The sequence below is a fragment of the Neolamprologus brichardi genome, chromosome 7 (assembly GCF_056152115.1).
Source record: "Neolamprologus brichardi isolate AB-2024 chromosome 7, ASM5615211v1, whole genome shotgun sequence".
NCBI lineage: Eukaryota > Metazoa > Chordata > Actinopteri > Cichliformes > Cichlidae > Neolamprologus > Neolamprologus brichardi.
Window position 1 is genome coordinate 47,010,811 of NC_142110.1, and position 21,324 is coordinate 47,032,134.

Genomic DNA, 21,324 nt, shown 5'->3' on the forward strand with positions numbered 1-21,324 from the left:
CATAATGGGGAGGGGGGATAATTTCTAGGCATACTTTGGACCACTTAGTACCAGCTGAGCATTGTTTAAACACCACAGCCTACCTGATTATTGCTGTTGACTATGCTGATCCCAGCTCAAACTCAAATAATCTCAAGAGTACACTGGCCAGAAACCCAACCAACAAACACACACCAGGTGTCCACGTTTAACCGTATTAGGGGGTACTAATAAAAGCAAATAAACTTTTAGTCTTTAATGGACCAAAAATACAATTATAAGATATATAAGATGGCACAAAACAAATAAATTACAGTCCAAAAATTGATTCAGATTCATTTTGTTGTGAAAACAAGTGCCACACAAGTATCTGTGAGCTTTATGGCAGATATTCTAATATCAGTAATGGCATTTGTGTCTATAAAAACAAGGTTGTCTTGAAAATGTGCTAAAAAATGATGATAAATAACAGGAGCTGAAACCAAAAGTGTCTCCAGAATACTGAATAATAAATGTAAGTTATATTTTATTGTGGAAAAGGAACCTTTCATTTGAACAAAACATGTAACAGAGAGAGAAAATAAACATTTCGTACATATGATATAGAAAAACAAAAGTGCAATGAGGATTCTTTAGAAAAACCACTTCACAACAGACAGGACGGCAGGGCGATATCACAGCACAATATCCTGTGCTACAGTACCCTCTTGTGGTGCAAAGCACGGTGAAAAACATCTGTGCCATTCTGAGTACCGAAAAACAAAAATTCAAATTCAAAAATTAAAACAATACTAAATAAATTAGGTCCAGGAATTTAAGTCACTCAAAAAATTAGGTCAGGGTCTCCCCTCGGTCCTGAGGGAGTTTGAAGGTTATGGATTACCTGAGGTTAAAAAGTGCACAAGATCAATAAGTTGCTAAGGCAGTTTTTAGATGAGACTTGGGTGTTTCTTTGTTCTCTGCTCGGTGCTTCCACAAACTAAAAAAAGAGTAACGTCAGCGCACCTCCGGCGTGCACGAATCTAAACTTTCAAAGGATATAAACTGGTCGTGTGATCTGTGAGCGAAGCAGCTTTCAGACCTCTTTGTTCCATCGAGGAATGATGGGCTTGCGATACGTCCGTCTCTCAGAGATGTTTCGTCTGACTTTGACCACCGTTGCAGGCGCCACCTCCAATTCCAGAGAAGGGCTTGAGTGGGACTTTTTAAGCATGCCTTCCACATCATCTTCCTCTCCCAGAGAGTCAGCGCATACAGCTTTATCAAACGAGTTCAGGTCTGGTGCATTTAACTCGCTGTCGCCTGTCTTTTTCACGCTCTTCCACCCCTCCAGCACCCGAATGTAGGTATCATAGCGACATATCTGTGGGACACAGGCTGATGAGTGGCTCAATTAATATAATCATATATGGATATAAAATCCTGGGTCCATCTCACCTCATGCTGCAGGTACTGCAGGTGCTCCTCCATATCCCGGGCTTTGGCCTTTTTGCCGTCCAGCGTGCTTTGCTGCTGGTTTTCGAGGTCCACCTTGAAGGACTCCAGCATTTTTGCATGAGACTGAAGCTGATGCTCCTGCAAAGGGAACACATGAGAGGCTTCATGTAAATATATGTGACGCAAACACTGGTGAGGAACCAACAGAAACAACAGCAGGGAAGCACTATCGGACACACTATAGCTGGACACACTATGCGTCTACTAAAATACAAAATGTATAAAATGCCTCTAATGGTTTCAATATTTACAGCCACCACAGACAGTAGGGGTGTCAAACATAGGGCTGGGGGGCCAACCTGGCCCAGTGGAAAATTATAAGGAGGGCATAGACTTCTGTACTGTACTGTACTGTATTTTCATAGATTTTACAACTTGTCCTGTTGATAAAATGTCAAACAAAACAAACATTTAGTAAAGTCACAAATGAATTAGTTCCTAGAACGGATTCCCTTACCCGGATGATTGAGCATGCATCGAGACATATGCGCTAGAACCTTTTTCTGTAATTTTACACATCTATTTCTTACAATTTAAGCCCAAAGAGTCATGCTGACAGCTTTCCTCCATTTACTACAGCAGCATTTTTGTAACTGCACTTCTTTTTTCTCCTATGACGATATCTGAGGGATTCAATGTGTAGTTAAACTTCTTTACACTGAAAAGGGGATTTTCACTGGTCTGCCCCACTTAAGGTCAAAGTGGGCGATGTAAAATGAGTTACACATCGCTGGTGTAAAACATGGACGTAGCTCCCAGGTTGGAAAAAATAAAGCCCATGTGGACTGGCCTAAAAACCTGCATTCTATCTGGAGGTCATTAGCTGTGGTTGCCAAACTCTTTCCTGATGAGTCTAATTCTCTCTAATTTCAGCTTATAATGACTAAAAAAAAGAGGTTTATTTTGTAAGTCTTTGTCATACTATATTTCAAAATGGAGGATTATCTGTGGCATGTTTATTTGCTGACAACTGAGTCAGTGGTTTCCCAGTCTAACCAGCTCCTCCTTGTGTTATCCGTTTTCTTAAAACCAAGATTGCAGAAAAGGCTAATCTTCAAAACAGGACTTAAGAAACAAAGAAATGATATCACTGTAGCATTTATGTTTATGCTGGCTGTGGGAGACACCAAAATACATTAAAATGTCCATTTTTCTAATATTATCGAACGAAGGAACACTTGTTTTATGAGAAGTAAAAGACTAGGGTTATCTAAATAAACCTAATTTGGTATTTTTAACTCCTTTTTGTCTCAAGATGATTGAAAACCGTAAGTAAATACATTAGAACATTATTCTAGACTAAAGGAACCACAAATGGAGCCATTAAAAACAAATATAACAGGCCTACTCAGTCACGTGAAGGTTAATGAAGCATGTCCACAGCAAAACACAAACACAAAGTGGTGGTTTGTCTGAGTGGACAGCTCGGTGTGTGTGTACCAGAGTCTCAGCCGACTGCGACGCGGGGAGGATCGGTCTGCGGAACTTCCTCTGGGAGCCGACGGCAGCGGGGAACGGAGGCGACGAGTGAAGAGCCGAGACTAAGTTGATGCGGCTGATCCACGAATTCATCTCCGCTTTGGACCTGAGAAGAAAAACAAATGACTGTTCTGACACCGGCCGTTGGACTCTTTGGCACAAACCCACATATGTATGCTCGGCTTGGACGTGCTGCGACTTACGAGGCCTGAAAGAGAAAAACCCTCCAGTCGGCCGTCTGCAAACGGAAAACGTGTGGCTTCTTGGTGTAATCGGCTGCTGGTTCAGCCAGAGAGTGATGCACGCTCACCACCTCCTCTATAATGTGCTGATCCCTTCGATAATCATTCTAACACATAAGAAGGAACATAAAGAAACGCACAATCACAAAACGCAGGAAATGATGCTATATTCTGGATAATAGACTCTGTTACACTATTAACAAAGCATGAATGGAGTTACTGACCTTCTGTAAGTAAAGGACCATTCCTTTAAGCACTCCATCAAAAGTCTTCCAGCTTCTCTTTCCCCATGGTGCTACCACACAGAAACATCCAACAGTTAGTAACAAAACTCATGCAAAGGAGACGTTAACTTCTTTAAAAGTCGCCAAACCTCCTCCTGCAAAAAAATACTGGCGGCTGCCAGCGTTAGCCCTCAGCCTTCAGATGCACATATGGTATAAATCTCAAAATCATAGCTGATTTCCTTCTCGAATTATCGCATTCACAAGATTTTCAGAACATTCTGAAAATCTTGTTTAAGGTCACTGAGATTCAAAACTGTTTTTTGAGATTTTTAGTAGATGCACCTATGGTGTCAATTTCAAATCCTACATCGCCTCATTCTCAACTTCTTGAGAACTCAGGTGTCCGTGCCGACCGCCCGGCAGGGAAGGCTAAGCGTTGTTTTCAACGCTTAGCCTTTTACAGCTAAGCATTGTTTTCAATGCTTAGCCTTTTACAGCTAAGCATTCAAAACAATATCTGACTGTATCACTAAATCACAGTTTAGTTAAATAAACCTTTGTGGGAAATTTATTAGTTTCACTTTGCTTTTGCTTTCAGACCTGCTTTAAGTCTTCATGGCACAGATTCAACAATTTGCTGGAAACATTCCTCAGAGATTACGCTTTACGCTGACATGACAGCATCACTCAGCTGCTGCATCAATACATCTGACCTCTGGCATCAACTGCTGCTTACTGCACAGTCTCCTTTTTTCAGCCCATTTACTGTAAACCGTAGAGGTGGTTGTGTGGGGAAAATCCCAGAAGGTCAGCAGTTTCTGAAATATGAGATGATCCCGTCTGTCACGAACAACCAACCTCATCTCATTTCATTCTAATGTTTGTTTTGAACTTCATTGTGTGATCTTATTCACATGAGTTTTTGCTATGCGACTGGATGGTTAGACCTTTGTGTTACCGAGCAGTTGAACCTGTGTACTTAATAAAGTGGCCAGTGACTGTAAAATCTCGAGTTCTGCCTCACGAGGTTAAGCGGTAACTCTGGGAAACACACTGGAATGACAAAACATCAAACGTTTACAAAATATTCTTGATAATTCAAAATAACTGTACTCATGCGCACATCTATACATTTATTTCCATTTTTTTAAGAGCGTTATATGTTTGAGGCAAGTAAAGAGTAAAGTTTAGGGATTATTTTTAGTTTATTTTCAAATTAATTTAAGATTTAGTTGGTTTCCAGAGCAGATTTAGTCTTTTCAGTTTCACTTTTATTGTTTAAAATCTACAGTTTCGGACCAGATGGGATAAAACATACCTTATTTATCAAAAAAACTGGGAAATCTCTGTGTTCTAAAACATGGAAAACATCCTGAGGAAGGAATACTTTGTTAGGAACTCCCTTCCTCACAGATATTTCATGACTAGTTGTGGAAGTGAAATTATTGCATCACAGCAACTTAGCCACAAAGCGGAAGACCACGTGAAGTACAGTGTGCTGAGGCGCTTTGTGAGCAAAAGTCAGCAACGCTCTGTTGACATAATAACTGCAGAGCTCCAAACCTCCTCTGGTGCACAGAAACAGTGCACTGGGAGCTTCGTGGCATGAGCAGCTTCTGTAGCTGTAATGTGTAGATGGTGTATCTAACGCTGCAGCGTGAATCTCAGATGTGTATCTGTGTTGCACTCACTGCGTTTTCCATCGATGTCAGCGTGTAGCTTTCTCTGGAGAAACCCGTTTTTGACGACGGCAGCCTTTTTGTCATGAGGAACGTCCAGGAAGGGGTTAACCTTTGAACGCAGCCGTGGATTGTCACCCGGATCTTCATTAACCACTTTCTTCAGCTCATCCTCATCACTTTGACATAAAATGGAAGAATATGCAAGTGAGATCACGCATTAAAATCGAGGAGGACTAACGCACAACCGCTTTACTTACACAGCCCATTCCAGCGGCTCGTTCTTTATGGAGTTGTAAAGACTCTGCAAAGAGAGAAAAAGCTTCATCAATCAGGACTGAACCTTTCTCAAGGAGCTCTCCAAAGGAAAAACTGAAAATCTAGGAAAGTATTACTTTCAAGAGATCCTTGTTGAAGTTCGCTCCATCATTCATTCCATCCAGGTTTGACACAAACTTAGAAGACGACATGGATTTTCCTACATGCTGTCAACACACACACACACACACAACACATGTTTGATTACAGCACAAAGCTTACAATGATTGCTCTAAATGCCACAAATGTCTGCTACCTGTCCGTGCAAGTCAGTGTTGAGAAGCATCAGGGCACATGTCAGAGCCAACACAGCCCCTGAGGACATTAAAAAAACAGAAAAGTGATGTTGACACAAGAATCTGTTAAATGTAAGTTCCTATCTCTGTATCTCGCAGCACGACACAACAAGCTCACCTGAGGAGGAAAAGGAGTCAGGGTTGCACTGATGGAAGCGGCAGGAGAAATGCTGCAGCACGCGCTCTCTCTCCTGCGTCTCTCCTATCAGCACCACCACTTTGAGAAAAGACCTAAGAAAGAAAGAAAATGACTAGGAGACGCTCTCTGAACCTCTCCTTTTTAAAAGGAGATGTCGGTGGAGGCAATCCAAGCTTCTGTTTGTTTTATTACCTCAGGGAGTGATCCAGAGTTTGGCCGGTGAAGTCAAAGAACTTCAGGTATTCCTCTCCGACAGCGCGGCTGAAGTCGTTACTAAATAAAAACAATTGATGAATAAATAAAAGAGAGAAGAAGAAAAAATTAACTACGTCAGCACTGTCACCGCTTTATTTATCTGCCACATTCATCTGTAATTTTATTCCATGGGGAAGGATGTGGTGTTACGAAAAAATACTGACTTCTTCAATACAACGGCAAAGCATTAACACACCCAAACCCCCTTACCCAACCACACTCCGCAACAGCTTCAGTGACTCAATGTTATGAGGCTTTTATTTAAAGGTCTCAACAGGTGGAAATACAGAACTTTTTCAATTTGAGGGCAGAGTGAGTTTTAATTCAGGCGGGCCTTTTAGGTCTTAAGGTTTCATATGTTTGGGGTGGCTGCAACTGAGGAGGTAGAGGAGGAAGAGAACTACTCAGAAGGTTGGTGTTCGATCCCTGGCTGCTCCTGCCTGCTCTCAGCGCCTAACCCTAAGGTGCTGAGAGTAAATCAGCACCTTTGAAACAACACAAAGTTGTTTCTTTTGGGCAAATTATGATGATTTAAGATCATAAATGAAATAATTTAAAATATACAATATATAGCAGTGGCCCACCGCCTTTGGCAGAAAACTAGATGATTAGTAACATTTATATTTATTTATATACATCTGAAAAAAATGTGAAACCCATATGCTGACTTAAAAAAAACATATAATATGTGCGTCATAGCCTACTTCTGTCACCTGGCAGTGGTGACAGGTGGTAGCTAGCATAGACACAAACATATGTCCAAAATTCAGAATTTTCTTTTACATTTTTAAAAGTATTCTGCACAAAAACAGATAGGACTCAAAGTAGATTAAAATTATGAGATATTTACTACACGTATGCACGCTTAAATTATAATATAATCATAATAATAATGGATGCTTTTGCATTTAAAAAGGTGTGAAGATTTGTCGAAGTCTCCACTTCTGGATTTCTTTAGTATTTGAACATGCATTTAAGTAACCTGGTTATGGTTAATTTAAAGCGTTTCACTAGTTGGAAACTGTAAATGTGTCACAAAAATAAAATTCGACATAGATATAATCTGTTGTGTTTGAGCACACATTTGCAAACATACGAATCTTGGGGCTCTTCTGTGGAGCCACCACCAAAAGACTAAAATGATTCAAATCGATTAAAATATATACTCTTACTCTTTGTCTAAGTGCTTCACCACATCTCCACGATGAATCTCGTCCAACTTGAACAGCTTTTCAGCGAGGATGCGGGCCTTCTCTCTGTCCACCTCGCCTCCATTCATAAGAGGCACCGCTGTCTCCAGGGGCATGGGCTGCTTTCCGTTTGCCACTACTGTTTCTAAATCTCCATCCTCAGTCCCCCTAACATCTTCTGTTAGATCTGAAGTCTCACCCTGTTTTTCCTCCTGATTTAACTCCTCCTGAGTTTCGGTTGTATTTACTGGTTCCCTATCGTCTTCTAAAGGCGCTGTCTCTTCTTGCTGCCCTGCCTTTCCAGGGTCTTCAGCTTCAACACAAACAGCCTGCTCCAACTGAGGAGACTCCTCTGGCTGCTCTGCATCGTCAGGTTGGATTACCTGGTCTGTCAGTTCCATCTCTGGTGACTCTTCCAGATGCTGGGGTGGTTCTAAGTGGTCAGCGTCTTCCTCGATTTCATGTGACCCCTCTACTGGTATCTGCTCTGGGTTTTCAGTCACCCCGAGCTGCTCAGGCTCTCTGTCCTGCACCTCAAGCTGCAGTGAAGCGTCTGTGTCCTGCAAAGCTGTTTGAACACAGTCTTGTTGCTCTAAACAATTTAAATCCTCCAGTTTTTCAACCAGCTCTTGTTTGTTTTCTATCCTCTCTGCATTTTCTAAAACCTGTAACGCTGCTCCCTCGTCATTGTCCACAGCTTCTGGCTGTTCAGGCTCCACGTTCTGTTCGACATCTTCACACATTTCTGTCCGACTGGTGAGATCTTCATGTAACTGGTTCAGTATCTCTTGGTCCTCTTCAGCGCTGAACTGCAGGCTTTCCTCGAAAAGCTCTGGGGGTGGCAGATCCACTAGCTTATCTGCCTCTGTCGACACTCCAGTGTCATCAGTTGGAAGGAGCTCTGGATGTACCTCCCTAAAAAGTGTGCACAAAATATGCAGTGCAGTTATTGCAAAAAAATACTACAATACAGTAAAAAAAAACAAAAAAAAAAAACTTGCATGACACAATGGAAGGATATGCAGTTAGCAAGGGCCAGAGATGTCAATCAACCTCTTCTGCATGATATTTACTGACTTGTTTCTCTGTGGGGCTTCTGTCAACACCACTACTTTAAATAAAGCTGCTCTTAGAAATCATGCTCGCAGCTTGTTTGGTGTTAGATGACAAAATAATTTAAATGCAACATAAACTCTGTATTAGTAACCATTAAATGTTATATCACAAAAACCCGGATGAGGAGTAGGAGGTCTTCGGTCAAAGAAATATATTTAGCTAACAGCACGTAGGTGTTAAAGACATACCATTACATACCAACCTCAATCTTCAGGTCTTTTGGAGTTGTGATAGCACTATTTGATAGGTGTCAGTGCCATCATTGTTCTATTTTTACAGTTTAACTACCTACTATTCTAATATTCGTCACCTAAAATTCAACAGTGGTGGAATTTATTATTAAAAGCAGTATTGAGCTATTATTAGAAATTACCAGGAAATATATCAAAATATATCGCCTCCACACTCAGTTGCACAGCAATCGTTATGTTGCATAGGAGCTGTTATGTTGCTATGCAACTCCCTCATCATAATATCTAAATTAACATTTCTTTAAAAAATTATGCAAACTCGTTTCCTTGGAAAATCTGCATACAGTTTAGACTACATGGTTAAATTAGGAGAAATTGTTTCTTGTGAATGGACAGCAGTCAGAATAACTTAAATTTTTTGAGTGAGCAATGTAGAATTGGGACTGGGAGGAGACCCAAACCCAGCCTCATGGGGTCAAAAGCTAGCGTGGATCCTTTTTTGTCGACCTACTTTGAGGAAGACAGGAGTAGCTGAGAGTATGATTGTGGCAGATTTTGTTACCTTAATTTAAAAAAATGCAGAATTGACTATCAAAAGGTCAGTAAGAATTTAATACTTTGGCCAGAAAGCAGAAATTTTTTGTATGGGTATGAAAACATCCTCCTCTCAGGAGACGAGACAACATTTACTAGTACTTTCAAGATGTTGTGTCTCTGGTTGTTTCAGTATGGACCTAATACCCAGTCACACTCTTTTTAAGAAAAATAATGTGATAATTATATTTGAGCTGACATTCTGCAAACATATTTTTCATTTTTCATTAAATGCTGAACAAATCTCCTTTAAATTTACTGACATGTTGTGAACAATGTCAAGTTCTCAATCTTGTAGACTTAAAGATTTTTCTTGGTTTTATTTAGTTACTGTAAGAAGTTGACCTCACCCAGAAAGCTTTTTTTGAAAAATCATTGCTGACTTGGTGTCAGAAATGATTAAACGATGTTCTGTCATGCATTCGGTGTTAAACATACCGAGCTTGGTTTTTTGGTTTCAGAATCAAGCGACGGTATAGAATATCAACAGCGTTTTACAGATGATTTATTCACACTTTTCACTCAGTGGGTTTAATGTTAGCACATGCTTCCTGTTCCTCTTTTTCAAGCTCATGATACTCACACATTCATCAGACAAATGACACTTTCTTCACTGCAGGATGCGTTTGCCTCACTCTGCCCTTCTTCTACCTCGCCCCGCTGCTCGTTCTCTTCCTCGGTTTTGTCACCATTTGCTGAAGTTCGCTTTTCCTCCGACTCTCCTGACTCCTCCTGCCCAGTCAGCAGAACACAGGAGTCTTTCTGTTCCTCTTCTAGCTTTAAATCTACAAAGCTGTCCACATATTCATCCGAGCTTCCAGTTCCCAGAGCGGTATCGATTAGTTCCTCAGTTTCAGCGGGATGTGATGTCACTGAGCGACCCTCCTCTTCTTCCGATTCTGCTCTCAATGGGACTAGAAGCGTGTGAATACGACTGCATGCAGTTAACTTATAGAAAATATTACTGAAAGGCAAGCCATCAAGGCCATGAATGTTTAACAACAACTCTGAGTGATACATACCGTTATTACTCTCTACCAGCTCGTCTTCTTTCCACCGTGTCTCCAGCTCTTGCACATCTGCAGCATCACATGGCTGAAAATTGCAAGACGAGCCACTGAACATTAGTTGTGAGAGAAAAACTTGTGATTGCCCGTGGGTTTGCGAGCAGGAAGATACATGCTGAGGCTCATCTGACTAACATTACATCCACCCTGATCCACCTAACTCTGCTCAACCTGCCACAACAACCCAAAGACAGAGATGCTGAGTTATGCTCAGTAAAGAAAGGGTTAACGATACAGGAAACTGTAGGTAAACGTGTGAACATTCACTCAGGAAAAAGAAAATCCTAAACAACCTAACAACCTCACACACACCTTCTTTATATCTATCTATCTTTATTTATTTATCTATCTAAAAATAAATAAATTTAAAAAAAAACCTTACCTCAGTGTCACTTCCTGTCCATTCAGGTTCTGAATTCAGAGGCTGTGGATCGAGGCCAGCTTCTTCCTCCCTGCTCTCTGCTTTGAAAAGCTCAGCGCTGACATCCTCTTGAGACTCGTGAAGTGATGGGGAAGTGCTGCCTTCATTCGTCACAGCGCTGACATCCTCAAAGTCCAGCTCATTGGCTGAGCTGCTGTCAGTCATGAGCAGAGGCTGCTCTGCAGCGGGATTGGGCATGTCCCATTGAACTGTAGCAAAGGAAAGTGGGGGGCTGGTACAGTTGACATGACACACTGGCCACATCATTTGGCCCCACTGTTCCGCCTCCTCAGAGGCATCACAGCCCTCCTTAGGGCTGAGATTGGCCTGATCCGACAATGCTGCTGCCTCCTCTTCCCCATTGATGGACTGATGATCTATACCGTTACTTGATTCTTGCTGAAGCACTGAATCTGTAGCAACTGTCTGAGAGGTGCACAAGCTGTCCTCCTCCATAAGCGCCTCTCAGTAGTTATCAGTGTATTTGTGGGTTGTGGTGAGAGGTATAAAATCTGCAGATGTATGGCTACAAAATGTCCTCGTTGGCCGAATGACAGACAGGAACTTTTTAAGGTGAGCCCCCTTCCGGGTGCTGCCTTTCACAGATCTGTAACAATTTAAAAAAAGGAAAAAATACAAAAGATCAAACTACTACCACGTTTTAAAGCTCTTTGAATCTCGCATTAAAAAGAAAATGGAGAAACACCCCCGGGGGGAGATGATTAGCTGACAGACAAAAAGCCATTCATAAAACTCTGCTATATTTACTTGTAAAGAAACTGCCGCCATTCAAATACAGATTATCATTATAGTTAAACTGCACTCACCACTTGTATGGCAACATAATCCAGTCTTGTCTGTAATTTTATTTTTATCCCATCATGTTCATTTGGCAAGGATCTCAAACTCTTGGTGAGTGTTTGCAGTTATGCAGTGCAACAGGCTTTAAGTAAAATGTCACAGAAGCACGCTTGTACTTCCTGACCACAGAAAATCAGCCAAGCAAGAGAGAGTCAGAGGTGTACATGGTGAGGATAGAGAATCGAGGCCTAGGGAGGGGCTGAGGGGTTGCTTCTGGTGAGCAGTTTAACTGTCTGCATTCTGCATTTATCGTTTTATCGCCAAAACGCACTGCGAACCTGGCTTGTGGATAAAGCTTTAAAGTCTCTGCTTTAATTACAATCCTTGTTATCGACACAAACAAAAGAGTGTCATGGGTGTCTCTCCTGTCAACACAGAGGCCAAAGTACCACCTGCCTTTGCACTTTGGGAGGAAATAATAATCAGTATTATTCAACTACTTTAATGTCACCTTCATCTATGCCACTCTCTCTCTGGAAGATGCCTTTTTATTGAAAAGTTTCAGTCTATCTTCATTATTTTATTCACGTCAGATAACCAACATCCGGGATAGACCACATTTCCTGTGTGGGTGCTCACTTCTCAGTTCCTGTCAGTGTGCAGCAGGCGCTACATTATGGGAGGCAACAAAGAGAGAAAACTCTAAATGAGTCACATTGTGTTTGAAAACAAAATGCTTAAATTGTTGCTTTTCTTTTTCTTTAAATTTCTCCAGACGGTAATAAAAATGCACGGCATAAAAATTAAAAAGTAACGTGCAGCCCTCACACATTGAACATCGATGGCGCTGTCCTGATTTCAATCTCTCCTTGATAGACTTTTGTTTCATACAGCAACAGTTTTGCACCAGATTATATGCGGTAGCATTGTTGATGATAAAAACTTTACCAGTGAAAGCCAGACGGCTGTGAAGCTTTGTGGAAACATTCCTCGGACACAATAAAAGAGAGAACAAGAATAAAACTTGGTGACTTAAGCCAAAACATTTAGACATATTCTGACTGAGCTGAGTGTGGTCACGAGAAGTTGCTTAAATTGCATGGGAATATACTCACCAAAATTACATGCTAGGGGGATGGTTAACACAAATTAAAGGAGAAGTATAAATGGTAACGGAAAAAAAGATACTAGAGGGAAAAAAGGGAACACAGGCACGTTGAATGAAGTAAAAGTTTTGAAATGGCTTAATAATAACACTAGTATTCAGAGAAATAAAAGTAAAACCAATCTCATTATAGGAGGAATATTTTCAAATGTGAAGCGTGACTTACCCCCTCTGGGTTCTTTAAAGCAACATCATATGATCAGCCAGCTTGTGAGTTCTTAAGTCCTGTGGAGAGAAAAGCAAACCACTGTGTTATACCGGCTTTATATCGCTGTGCACTCACAGAAACAGCCACTCAACACCCAGACACAGAGAAGCCTGCAAGTAAGCCTCAGAGCTGTGTATAGCAAACAAGTCTCATATCCACCTGGCAGCCTTTAAGTGTAGGTTACAAGCCCAAGTCTGGACCATCTTCCCTTACCTTCTTCATCATGCTTCCTGTCCATATTGACCAGACCAAACTTGTGGTTACGTCTCCCTGCGTCGTTTTTTTTCGCTCTGAACAGCAAGTAAAGGGAGGGAAAGGAGGAAAAGATCTGCTGAATGGCAGCGACAAGGAGGAAGGAAAGGTTCATTGTGATTGGCAGATGACTCAGGAACTAAAAGGACACCTGAGAGGCCTGGCCCCCGCCCCACTGGCCTAAAGGCATGCATGCAAACACACACACATACACACACAGCCACAGAGACACCAGTGAGGTAAGGGGAGTGGCCCGACTTCATTCTTTCAGATGCCACTAGGAACAATGTGGAAAAACCAGAAGGTATCCAGACTCATTAGCAGTTACTCTTTCTGCTGGTGCCAACTGTGAGCAGAAAAGCCTGTTTGACACATACAAGACATTTTTTAAGACATTCCTCTCTCTCATATTAATTCATCCTATATTTAGCATCAAATCACTCAGAGAGTTGTGCGTATGCCTTTTATTTCACTGGTGTAAAATACAAAGAAATATCTTTAAAAAAAATAAAAATAAAATAAAAAACTTGGGGTGAGGAACCACGTAAAATGGCCTCTCCGTATCTCACTAGTTGTAAAACCATCAAAAAACTGCCTATGTGACAAAACAAGAATAACCGTTGAGACAGGTGTTGTTTGTGTATAATTTCTAGTGTTAATGGCCTACAAATGATAGCACCATATCCAATCATACACCTGTTTAACTAAAACTAGCACAAGCACAAGTATCTATTATAAACATAGAGCATAGAGCAACAGTAATCAATGTAATGTCAATGTAACCTAGCTATAGACCTTTTCAAGGTATCAATAGGGTGATAAGGTATCAATCACTCAACTTTGTCTGTTTTACGACCTCATAGCACTTTTATTGTACTTAAATTGCATTTATTGGTTTTCTATGTCTATAATGTTTCTTGTTCAGTAGAGCTACACTTCACTGTTACTGTTTTCCTGGAAGGTTGGCTGGATACTGACTTGCAAATGTAATGTTTCCTTTAGCAGCTGTCTTCTCAGCTCTTTCACAGAAGCCAGTCCAACAAGTACCAAGCAAGAGGATAGCCTGTATTTGGGTGTATACAAATTCTGTGTTTATGAATGAAAGGTGTAAATGTTTAGCTATACTATCTAATTGTTATTATTGGCACCTTGCTGCAGTACCATGAAGGAGCTGTCTGTGACTGCACGGGCCTGCACTTTGACATATGTGTTACATTTGTGAAAATTGCCCATGTCAGTCATGAAAAATGCTCATAAAATTAAATGTTTCTTTAAGTTCGTCTGTTTCCTGTATACATACGAAAAAATGCTAGGTGAGCAACTATCTCTGGTAGTTTCATTCAATTTAATTTGCAAAGTAAAGATGAAGAATTTTATTGAAAGTCCTACAAATATATACATAAAAATGTCCGGTGATAGCCATATTAACATGTCAACTTTTATCTCTAAATGTCATTAATATTATTAGCATTAGCACTCTGTTAGCTTCGTTAGCAGTTAACGTTAACTGCAGTAACTCATAGCAAGAGTTTGCTAACGAATAACTGATGTTTTACTAAGTTTTTATTCCCTGTTACAGTTTTTAAACCGTTAAGTTGGTTTATATATTTAACATATAAATATGAATCCCCAGGAACTGCTTTGTTACCTATGCTCTAGAAATTTATTAGCATTATTAGCATCAGGATGGCCTTTGGTATCAAAATATTAGTATTACCTAACATTTTAAGTGAACATCCTTGCCGCTGGGGTAATGCGGATTATTACTGCTCCTACAAGTACGTTTGTTGCTGTTAAAGAAACTTTAACACTATTGTACAAACACAAACAGTCAATTGCCCTCCACACCAGCAGGGGCGCTACAAACCTGGGAGTCGTCTTTCAAGCAGAATCGTCCTCTCCTCGCCGTCTCTGCTTTGTTTGTTCCGCACACGGCAGCAGGGTCGCACACACCCACTTTTACCCAGAGACTTTCAACCTTGCGCAAACACACATCTGGTGAAGTGTGTGCAGCTGTGTCCGCTCAGGCTACAATGGCCAAGACCGGGGATCTGAAAACGTTCCTAGAGTCTTCACTGAATGAGATTTTTAAAGCCACGGTGAGCGACATCCTGGACTCAGTCGACCGGACACTGTCCGAGTACCAGGGCACAATACAAAGGATCGAGTCTGAAAACGAGGGCCTGAAGCGGCTGCTTTTTGCACAGACGAGCACAGAGTCTGCACCTGGAGGTATGGTGACCTGCTGTCGCTCATGACATGTTAGTTAAAACATGCCCCGGACCATCATCAGATAGACTTATGTACAAGGGAACCACGTGACACTATACCCATGAACATTCACATGCAAATAATGGAGCTGTGCGTGTTTTACAGCTGCAACTTCAGCTGATTACTTTACTTTTTTGACTGGACGCTCAGGTTTAGTTTAGAGACAAAGTTAGACAAGTGAGGTTGAGATGGTTTGATGAGGGATAGTGGATATACTGGACAAAGGATGATGAAGAGCTGGGGCTACCAGGCAGGAGGAAAAGAGGAAGACCTCAGAGGAGAATCGTAGATGTAGTGAAGGAGGACATGGCAGAGGGTTGGTGTGACAGGAGAATGCTAGGGACAGAGAGGAAGCAGATGTTCAACTGTGGTGACACCTACAGGGAGCAGCCGGAAGAAGAAAATGAAATATGAGAAGAAAACTGAATCCTCTATCAATTATGATTATTAAACTTAACTTATTTCAACTGTTTGTTGCCGAAAAAATGACTGAATAATTGGCAAAACTGTCCAATTATTTATCAGTAAAGAACACAGCACGAGGTTTAGGCCTTCCCCCAAATAAAATGACCATAATTATAAAATAAAACAAACAAACAATAGTTTAAGCAGTTGGATTTATATATTTGTGCATAAAATAGATTTTTGATGTGCAAATTCACCGCACAATGCATTTATAGCCAACGCTGTAAAGGGCAATTATGGAAACTCCCTGTCTACTGTAATATGTAGTAGTAATACTGTGTATAGTATGGATGCTAATCAGTATAGAACCAGCAAAAAATACAGTACAATGGAAACATCTTGAGCAACCTATCATTTATTTATATTTTTTGCCAGAAAAAATGGAAAGTAGATGCAGGGATTTATTGAAACATGTGCAAACATAGCAAGAAAGTACTGTTGCCTCACAGCAAGGTCCTGGGTCCAAATCGACCATGTGGCCGGGGCTTTTCAGTGTGCAGTTTGATGTTCTCCCACAGTCCAGAGACATGCAGTCAGTGGGGTTAGGTCAATTCTACTTACTAATGTATACTATTCATACATTTAGCTGTGTTAAAAGCTGCTGCTTTGCTCATTATTTTGCTTGACATTCACAGATCGACATGAAGAAGAGGCCACTGAAAACTTCTCAGCTGCAGAATGGGGGAGTCATCCCAATGGTATGTTCAAGGTGTCCATATGCAGCAGTGACAAGAAGAGCGTCAAGAGGAAGAGCAAAGAAAAGATGAGGGGGGGATTGCCACCTTCAACCCTTTTTCTGCAGACTAACCACACAGTACAGCATCTGTGTGTGAACTCAACAGGTATGGAAACTGGGATATCCATAAAGTCAGATATGGATGAAAGCCAGGCTATTGATCTCTCTCAGGCGTCAGCGCTTCTGAATTTGACAATGAAGCCAATAAAAAATGAGAGCACAGAGGTCAGGTGTGACAGTCGTGATGAATACGCACATCAGCAGCCATCCCCGGGGCCCAGGCATGAGTACGGTGGTGATGAAGGCGATGTTAAAGTCACCATTGTTTCAGATCAATACATGCAGGACGGTCAGTTCATAAAGACAGAGGAAGAGGAGCAGAACGGGGACAGTTTCCACCAGCATGAACTGAGGTATGCGTTAAAAAATTACCCAGAAGCAGAGGGGGATTCAGCGGCGGGGAGGAGGCATGTGTCTGAGCCAGAAGCAGTGACCCCTAAAGGAGACGATTTACCTGCTGTTCCTGTAGAGGAGTTTTTAGAAGTTTGTGACAACTTTTTGCGTTGTCCCACCTGTCCCAAAACGTTTAGTCGAGCGACCTCGCTCAACATCCACATCAAGACCCACAGCGGCGAGAAGGCTCACAGCTGCAGCTACTGCGGAAAATGCTTCAGCCGGGCCGACCTCCTCAAAGCCCACAAGCGCACTCACACGGGAGAAAGACCCTACAGCTGCAATCTGTGCAGTAAAACCTACGCTCACCCCAGCCAGCTCCGGATACACAAACGCATCCACACCGGAGAGAAGCCATATTGTTGCTCGCATTGCGGGAAGCGCTTCAACGAGCACAACCAGCTGAAAGTCCACCTGCGGACCCACACCGGGGAGAGGCCATACGGCTGCCAGGAGTGTGGCAAAACATTCAGCAACGCGGGAAATCTGCGCATCCACGAGCGGATCCACACCGGTGAGAAGCCGTATTGCTGCGCCCAGTGTGGTAAGAGGTTCAACGGCCTGGGTGACCTGAAAACACATTACAGGATCCACACTGGAGAGAGGCCGTACAGCTGCGAGCTGTGCAAGAAGACCTTCAGCCAGGCGGGCCACCTCACCATCCACATGCGGATGCACACGGGGGAAAGACCGTACAGCTGCAACGAGTGCGGCAAAAAGTTTACAGTGGCCAGCAGCCTTAAATTGCACCAGAGGACTCACACGGGCGAGAAGGAGTACAGCTGCTCATACTGTAGCAAGAGCTTTAGCAGGTCCGGTCACCTGAAGAGACATGAGCTGGTCCACACCAAGGAGAAGATCTTCCTCTGTAGTCAGTGCGGGAAGACCTACACTGACCAGTCCTCCCTGAAGAAGCACCTGAAGATGCACGTAACAAAAGAGCAGGAGGTTCAGAGTGAAGGAGACACGTGTCGGGCTGAAAGGAACTCGGACCGACCCGCAGCCTCAGAGATGCTTTCAGACACTCTTAGAAATTAAAACTGTAGGAGGTGAGTCATTTAAAAACTGACAATGAGTGCTGTATGTGACTGTAATCAATGCGATAATGGTACACTTACAAGCTTTTTTAGGGCTTTTTAAGCACATCTAGCTGCCTACTTCTGCAGACAGAGTTTGAGTGTACTATATGTAAATGAGGTGCATGAGCTGTCACCTTTTATATCTCAGCTTAGGGGGAATTCCAGTGAAAGGATGTGAGACAGGAGATTGAGTAAGTGGCGGATTTCTAACTTGATCAGAAAGCAGAAAAAAAATTGCATTTACATAAGCAACAGAGCCAGTTGTGACTTCAGGTGCCAAAGTCGTCTAGAACCACTAAGCACAAACTCCTAATGTAAATGCTGTACTGCTAGTGTCTCATAAATTCTCCATCTATTGGCTCTGGTCACGAGTCCATCACTTGGCTTATCATAATTAAAAAACGTAAAATGTAATAGAAAATAAAAGCCAAACTAGCCGGCGTGCAGATTTGAACACACCGCCCTCTCTAGGATCATATATGTTGACCATATATGAATGCTTATAAAACAATAATATTGTTACATTGTCATAATATGGTTGTAATAAAGGAAAAAATGTGCATATAATAATCTTATAGTATTTCTTACTGGTGCTTGTCACATAAATATAAAGATTTTAGATGCTCTTTAAAAACTACAAACATTCTTAGTGTCGTTGCACTGAGGGATCTTCCAGGATTGTTGATCCGGTTTTCCAGAGAGCTGATTGGTCAGTGGAGTTTGATCTGAAAGATTATTCCCTCTGGAGTTACCGTAGTGATAAACCCCCAGTGATATACCCCCGTTAACCACGTGTTTCAGCATGAACCCCGTTAATGCTAAAACACAGGGTTAATCCTGAAGTTACCTTGATAAGCCCAAATCCTGCTTCATTGTATGAACATCTAAAGCCTCATCTGCAGGAAAAAAATCTATCATTTAATTCTGGCATGAAAACAACAAACTCTGAAGGTTTCTTCACAGTACAGCAAGTACTGTGAGCTGTGGTTAAAAGCTCTAAAAAGCCTGTAAGTGGAACTGAAGTTAACATTAATTTGTGCAACTACTGATACTGATGTTGAGGATGTGTGTGTGTGTGTGTGTGTGTGTGTGTGTGTGTGTGTGTGTGTGTGTGTGTGTGTCTTTCAGTGCAATACACTGTTGTCCAGTCTGTGCTATATTAATCTATTGTAAATGGAAGAAAATCTGTTTCCTTTGTAGCCCTGTCTGTCATAACACACTGTTTTTTTTAATGTACCTCTATGTTACCATTATGGTGAGTTGTTTTTTAAAATGCTTTACTTTGAAAGACAAATTATTGACTTTGTTTAAGACACTAAGTCGTTGCTACAAGATTAAATTCAACAGTGGCTCTGTCTAAAATTTTTAAGTTAACATGATTTGCCCACAGGGGGGCAGCACCAGAATAACACTATAATTATGTCACTCACAGGCGTATTCACTTAATAATAAGCAGCGTGGTCAAATTTGATTATTTTAATGCTGTATATAGCTTTAACTATAGAGTTAGCACATGATCCTTTGACCTGAGAGGAATGTATCTGTGTAATAACGTCACTAAAAAAATGTTTCTATAAATATTGTAACTGTTTTGTAAGTCATGCTGATCTTAGAGGATTAGCTTAGGCTTGCTAACAGTTACATTACGGCTGGGTAAAAGCCCATCTTCATGATTGTTGTGGGACCTGCTTGTTGTATATCAGTTTATATAAACAGATTTGTCTGTCTGTGTGCTACTTAAAGCCTGTTTGTGTGATCTGTGTCTAAATTAAAGAGATGCATTAACAAAAACAGATTTTCATGTTTTATTGAGCTTTTATACGTTTAAAAAAAGCACAAAACACAGAAACATTCAAACACATTCAGTGCACGATGAAAATAAAACACACCACAGTGTGGTATTCAGATTGTGGTAAGGTGAACTGCTTTTACTTTCACTGAAGTGTCTCGTGCATTGATAGGTATGTAACAGTGCTAGAATCCAGGTGTGCAATGCTTGCAGAAACACAAAGACTGGGCTGTAAGCGCAGCTAGAGTGATTTCTACTAAACAAATGTGAGAAAATTGGAGCTTCATTTTAATACATTTAGGAAAACAAAACCCACCTTAGAGTTACTGAGTGTAGATTTTACTGATAGTTTAAAAAAAAGTTTATTTTAAAATCATAAAATAAGGAGCCTTGAATAATTAGATAATAGCTTCTGTGCAAAATGGTTACACATTCCCTGTCTTCTAGCTTCAAGTCCTTTCAGCCATTGTGGTGGCAGATTTCTTTTCTCATGTATTAATCACACATTTAATCATATCACATTAGTTACAGTAATATCACTTTCTCACTTTACTATAGTAAGAGCACTCCTGTCACCAGTTGCATGTGGAATGTTAACGCAGTGAGGCCGTTGTAATGGGAGACGTTAAACAGATAGTGGGACTCCTTCTGCTTATCAGGGATGTAAATCTTTAGGTGACGGCCAAGCAGAAAACAAGGTCATAATTGGCTCTGTGAGGGAGGTGGTATAGCCCCCCCCCCCCCCTCCACCGTGAGAGGGGCCAACATGTAAGAGTTTGTGGAATGTTCTTTGTCTGTGTCTCTGTATATAAGATGTAAGGGCGGGACCTAGTGTTTCACTGGGATGCTCTCTCCACATTGCAATGTGTTTATTAAACCCACTTCAAATCAAGCTCACTGGGTGTGTTGCAGGTTATTGTTAGATTTTCCACAACACCATCAAATGTTCCACTGCTGCTACAAGTATCAAGTATTTGTGTGAATTTAAAGGGAAGATTGTGGCACCGTGAATTTCAGGGACGCTGCATGTGAAAATTTATCATCTTTATGAAAGGGATTTATGACCTGTTGCCCCATCGCGGTCAGACTGCAGGTATCTGAGGTTTGAATATGTAAAATATTGCCAAAAGGAAGCGGCGACTTCATCTCACCAACGTGTGCTCATATCTGTCCACGATTGTTTATGCCTGATTTCCAAACATGACATTTTATCGCTGGTGTTCCTTGTTGCCTTAAATGCAATTAGTCTCTGTTGTCTGCGCTCATGTGCATTAGATTCCTTGTAGTTTGCGACTCAAACTGAGGACATGGCTACACGCGAGGACGAAAAGGGCATGCATGTTTATTTAATCAGATATATAAAGCAATAGGTGTGCATGGTTTTCTTTTAAAAATTGAATTAAAGAAAATGTAAC

The 21,324-nt window shown here is 41.4% G+C and overlaps 2 protein-coding genes across 11 annotated transcripts; one reads left to right on the plus strand and one right to left on the minus strand.

The window, feature by feature from the left end:
* Positions 1-220: 220 nt before the first annotated feature.
* On the minus strand, positions 221-15,178 carry LOC102780874 (uncharacterized). Of its 10 annotated transcripts, none has more exons than XM_035906969.2 (21): positions 14,984-15,178; positions 13,078-13,154; positions 12,823-12,881; positions 12,607-12,678; positions 12,320-12,480; positions 12,003-12,160; positions 10,652-11,297; positions 10,225-10,297; positions 9,786-10,101; positions 7,284-8,216; positions 6,049-6,129; positions 5,836-5,948; positions 5,678-5,736; positions 5,499-5,588; positions 5,364-5,407; positions 5,116-5,282; positions 3,422-3,492; positions 3,159-3,304; positions 2,917-3,061; positions 1,417-1,554; positions 221-1,342 (listed from the first exon to the last, which is right to left on the minus strand). In XM_035906969.2, the coding sequence occupies exons 7-21, from the start codon at positions 11,144-11,146 to the stop codon at positions 1,055-1,057; spliced, it is 3,159 nt and encodes a 1,052-aa protein (XP_035762862.1). In that variant the 5' UTR covers positions 11,147-11,297; positions 12,003-12,160; positions 12,320-12,480; positions 12,607-12,678; positions 12,823-12,881; positions 13,078-13,154; positions 14,984-15,178; the 3' UTR covers positions 221-1,054. The 10 variants fall into 10 exon arrangements, with proteins under 10 accessions (XP_035762862.1, XP_087699849.1, XP_035762858.1 ...); XM_087843723.1 differs by having other exon boundaries at positions 9,786-10,116; positions 14,984-15,177; XM_035906965.2 differs by having other exon boundaries at positions 9,786-10,116; positions 13,078-13,195; positions 14,984-15,177.
* On the plus strand, positions 14,951-19,911 carry LOC102782123 (uncharacterized). The gene is made up of 2 exons (XM_006788947.3): positions 14,951-15,348; positions 16,488-19,911. Exons 1-2 carry the CDS (start codon positions 15,150-15,152, stop codon positions 18,077-18,079), a joined length of 1,791 nt encoding a protein of 596 aa, XP_006789010.2. The 5' UTR covers positions 14,951-15,149; the 3' UTR covers positions 18,080-19,911.
* The last annotated feature ends 1,413 nt before the right edge of the window (positions 19,912-21,324 follow it).

Excerpts from the sequence above, each read along its gene's own strand:
- LOC102780874 (XM_006788944.3), bottom strand. The coding sequence starts at position 11,146 with ATGGAGGAGGACAGCTTGTGCACCTCTCAGACAGTTGCTACAGATTCA. Across the intron at positions 6,130-7,283 it reads GTGAAGCACTTAGACAAAGA|TAACGACTTCAGCCGCGCTG; the intron begins GTAAGAGTATAT and ends GTTTTTATTTAG. Across the intron at positions 5,589-5,677 it reads ACACTGACTTGCACGGACAG|CATGTAGGAAAATCCATGTC; the intron begins GTAGCAGACATT and ends GTGTGTTGACAG.
- LOC102782123 (XM_006788947.3), top strand. The coding sequence starts at position 15,150 with ATGGCCAAGACCGGGGATCTGAAAACGTTCCTAGAGTCTTCACTGAAT. Across the intron at positions 15,349-16,487 it reads CACAGAGTCTGCACCTGGAG|ATCGACATGAAGAAGAGGCC; the intron begins GTATGGTGACCT and ends TGACATTCACAG.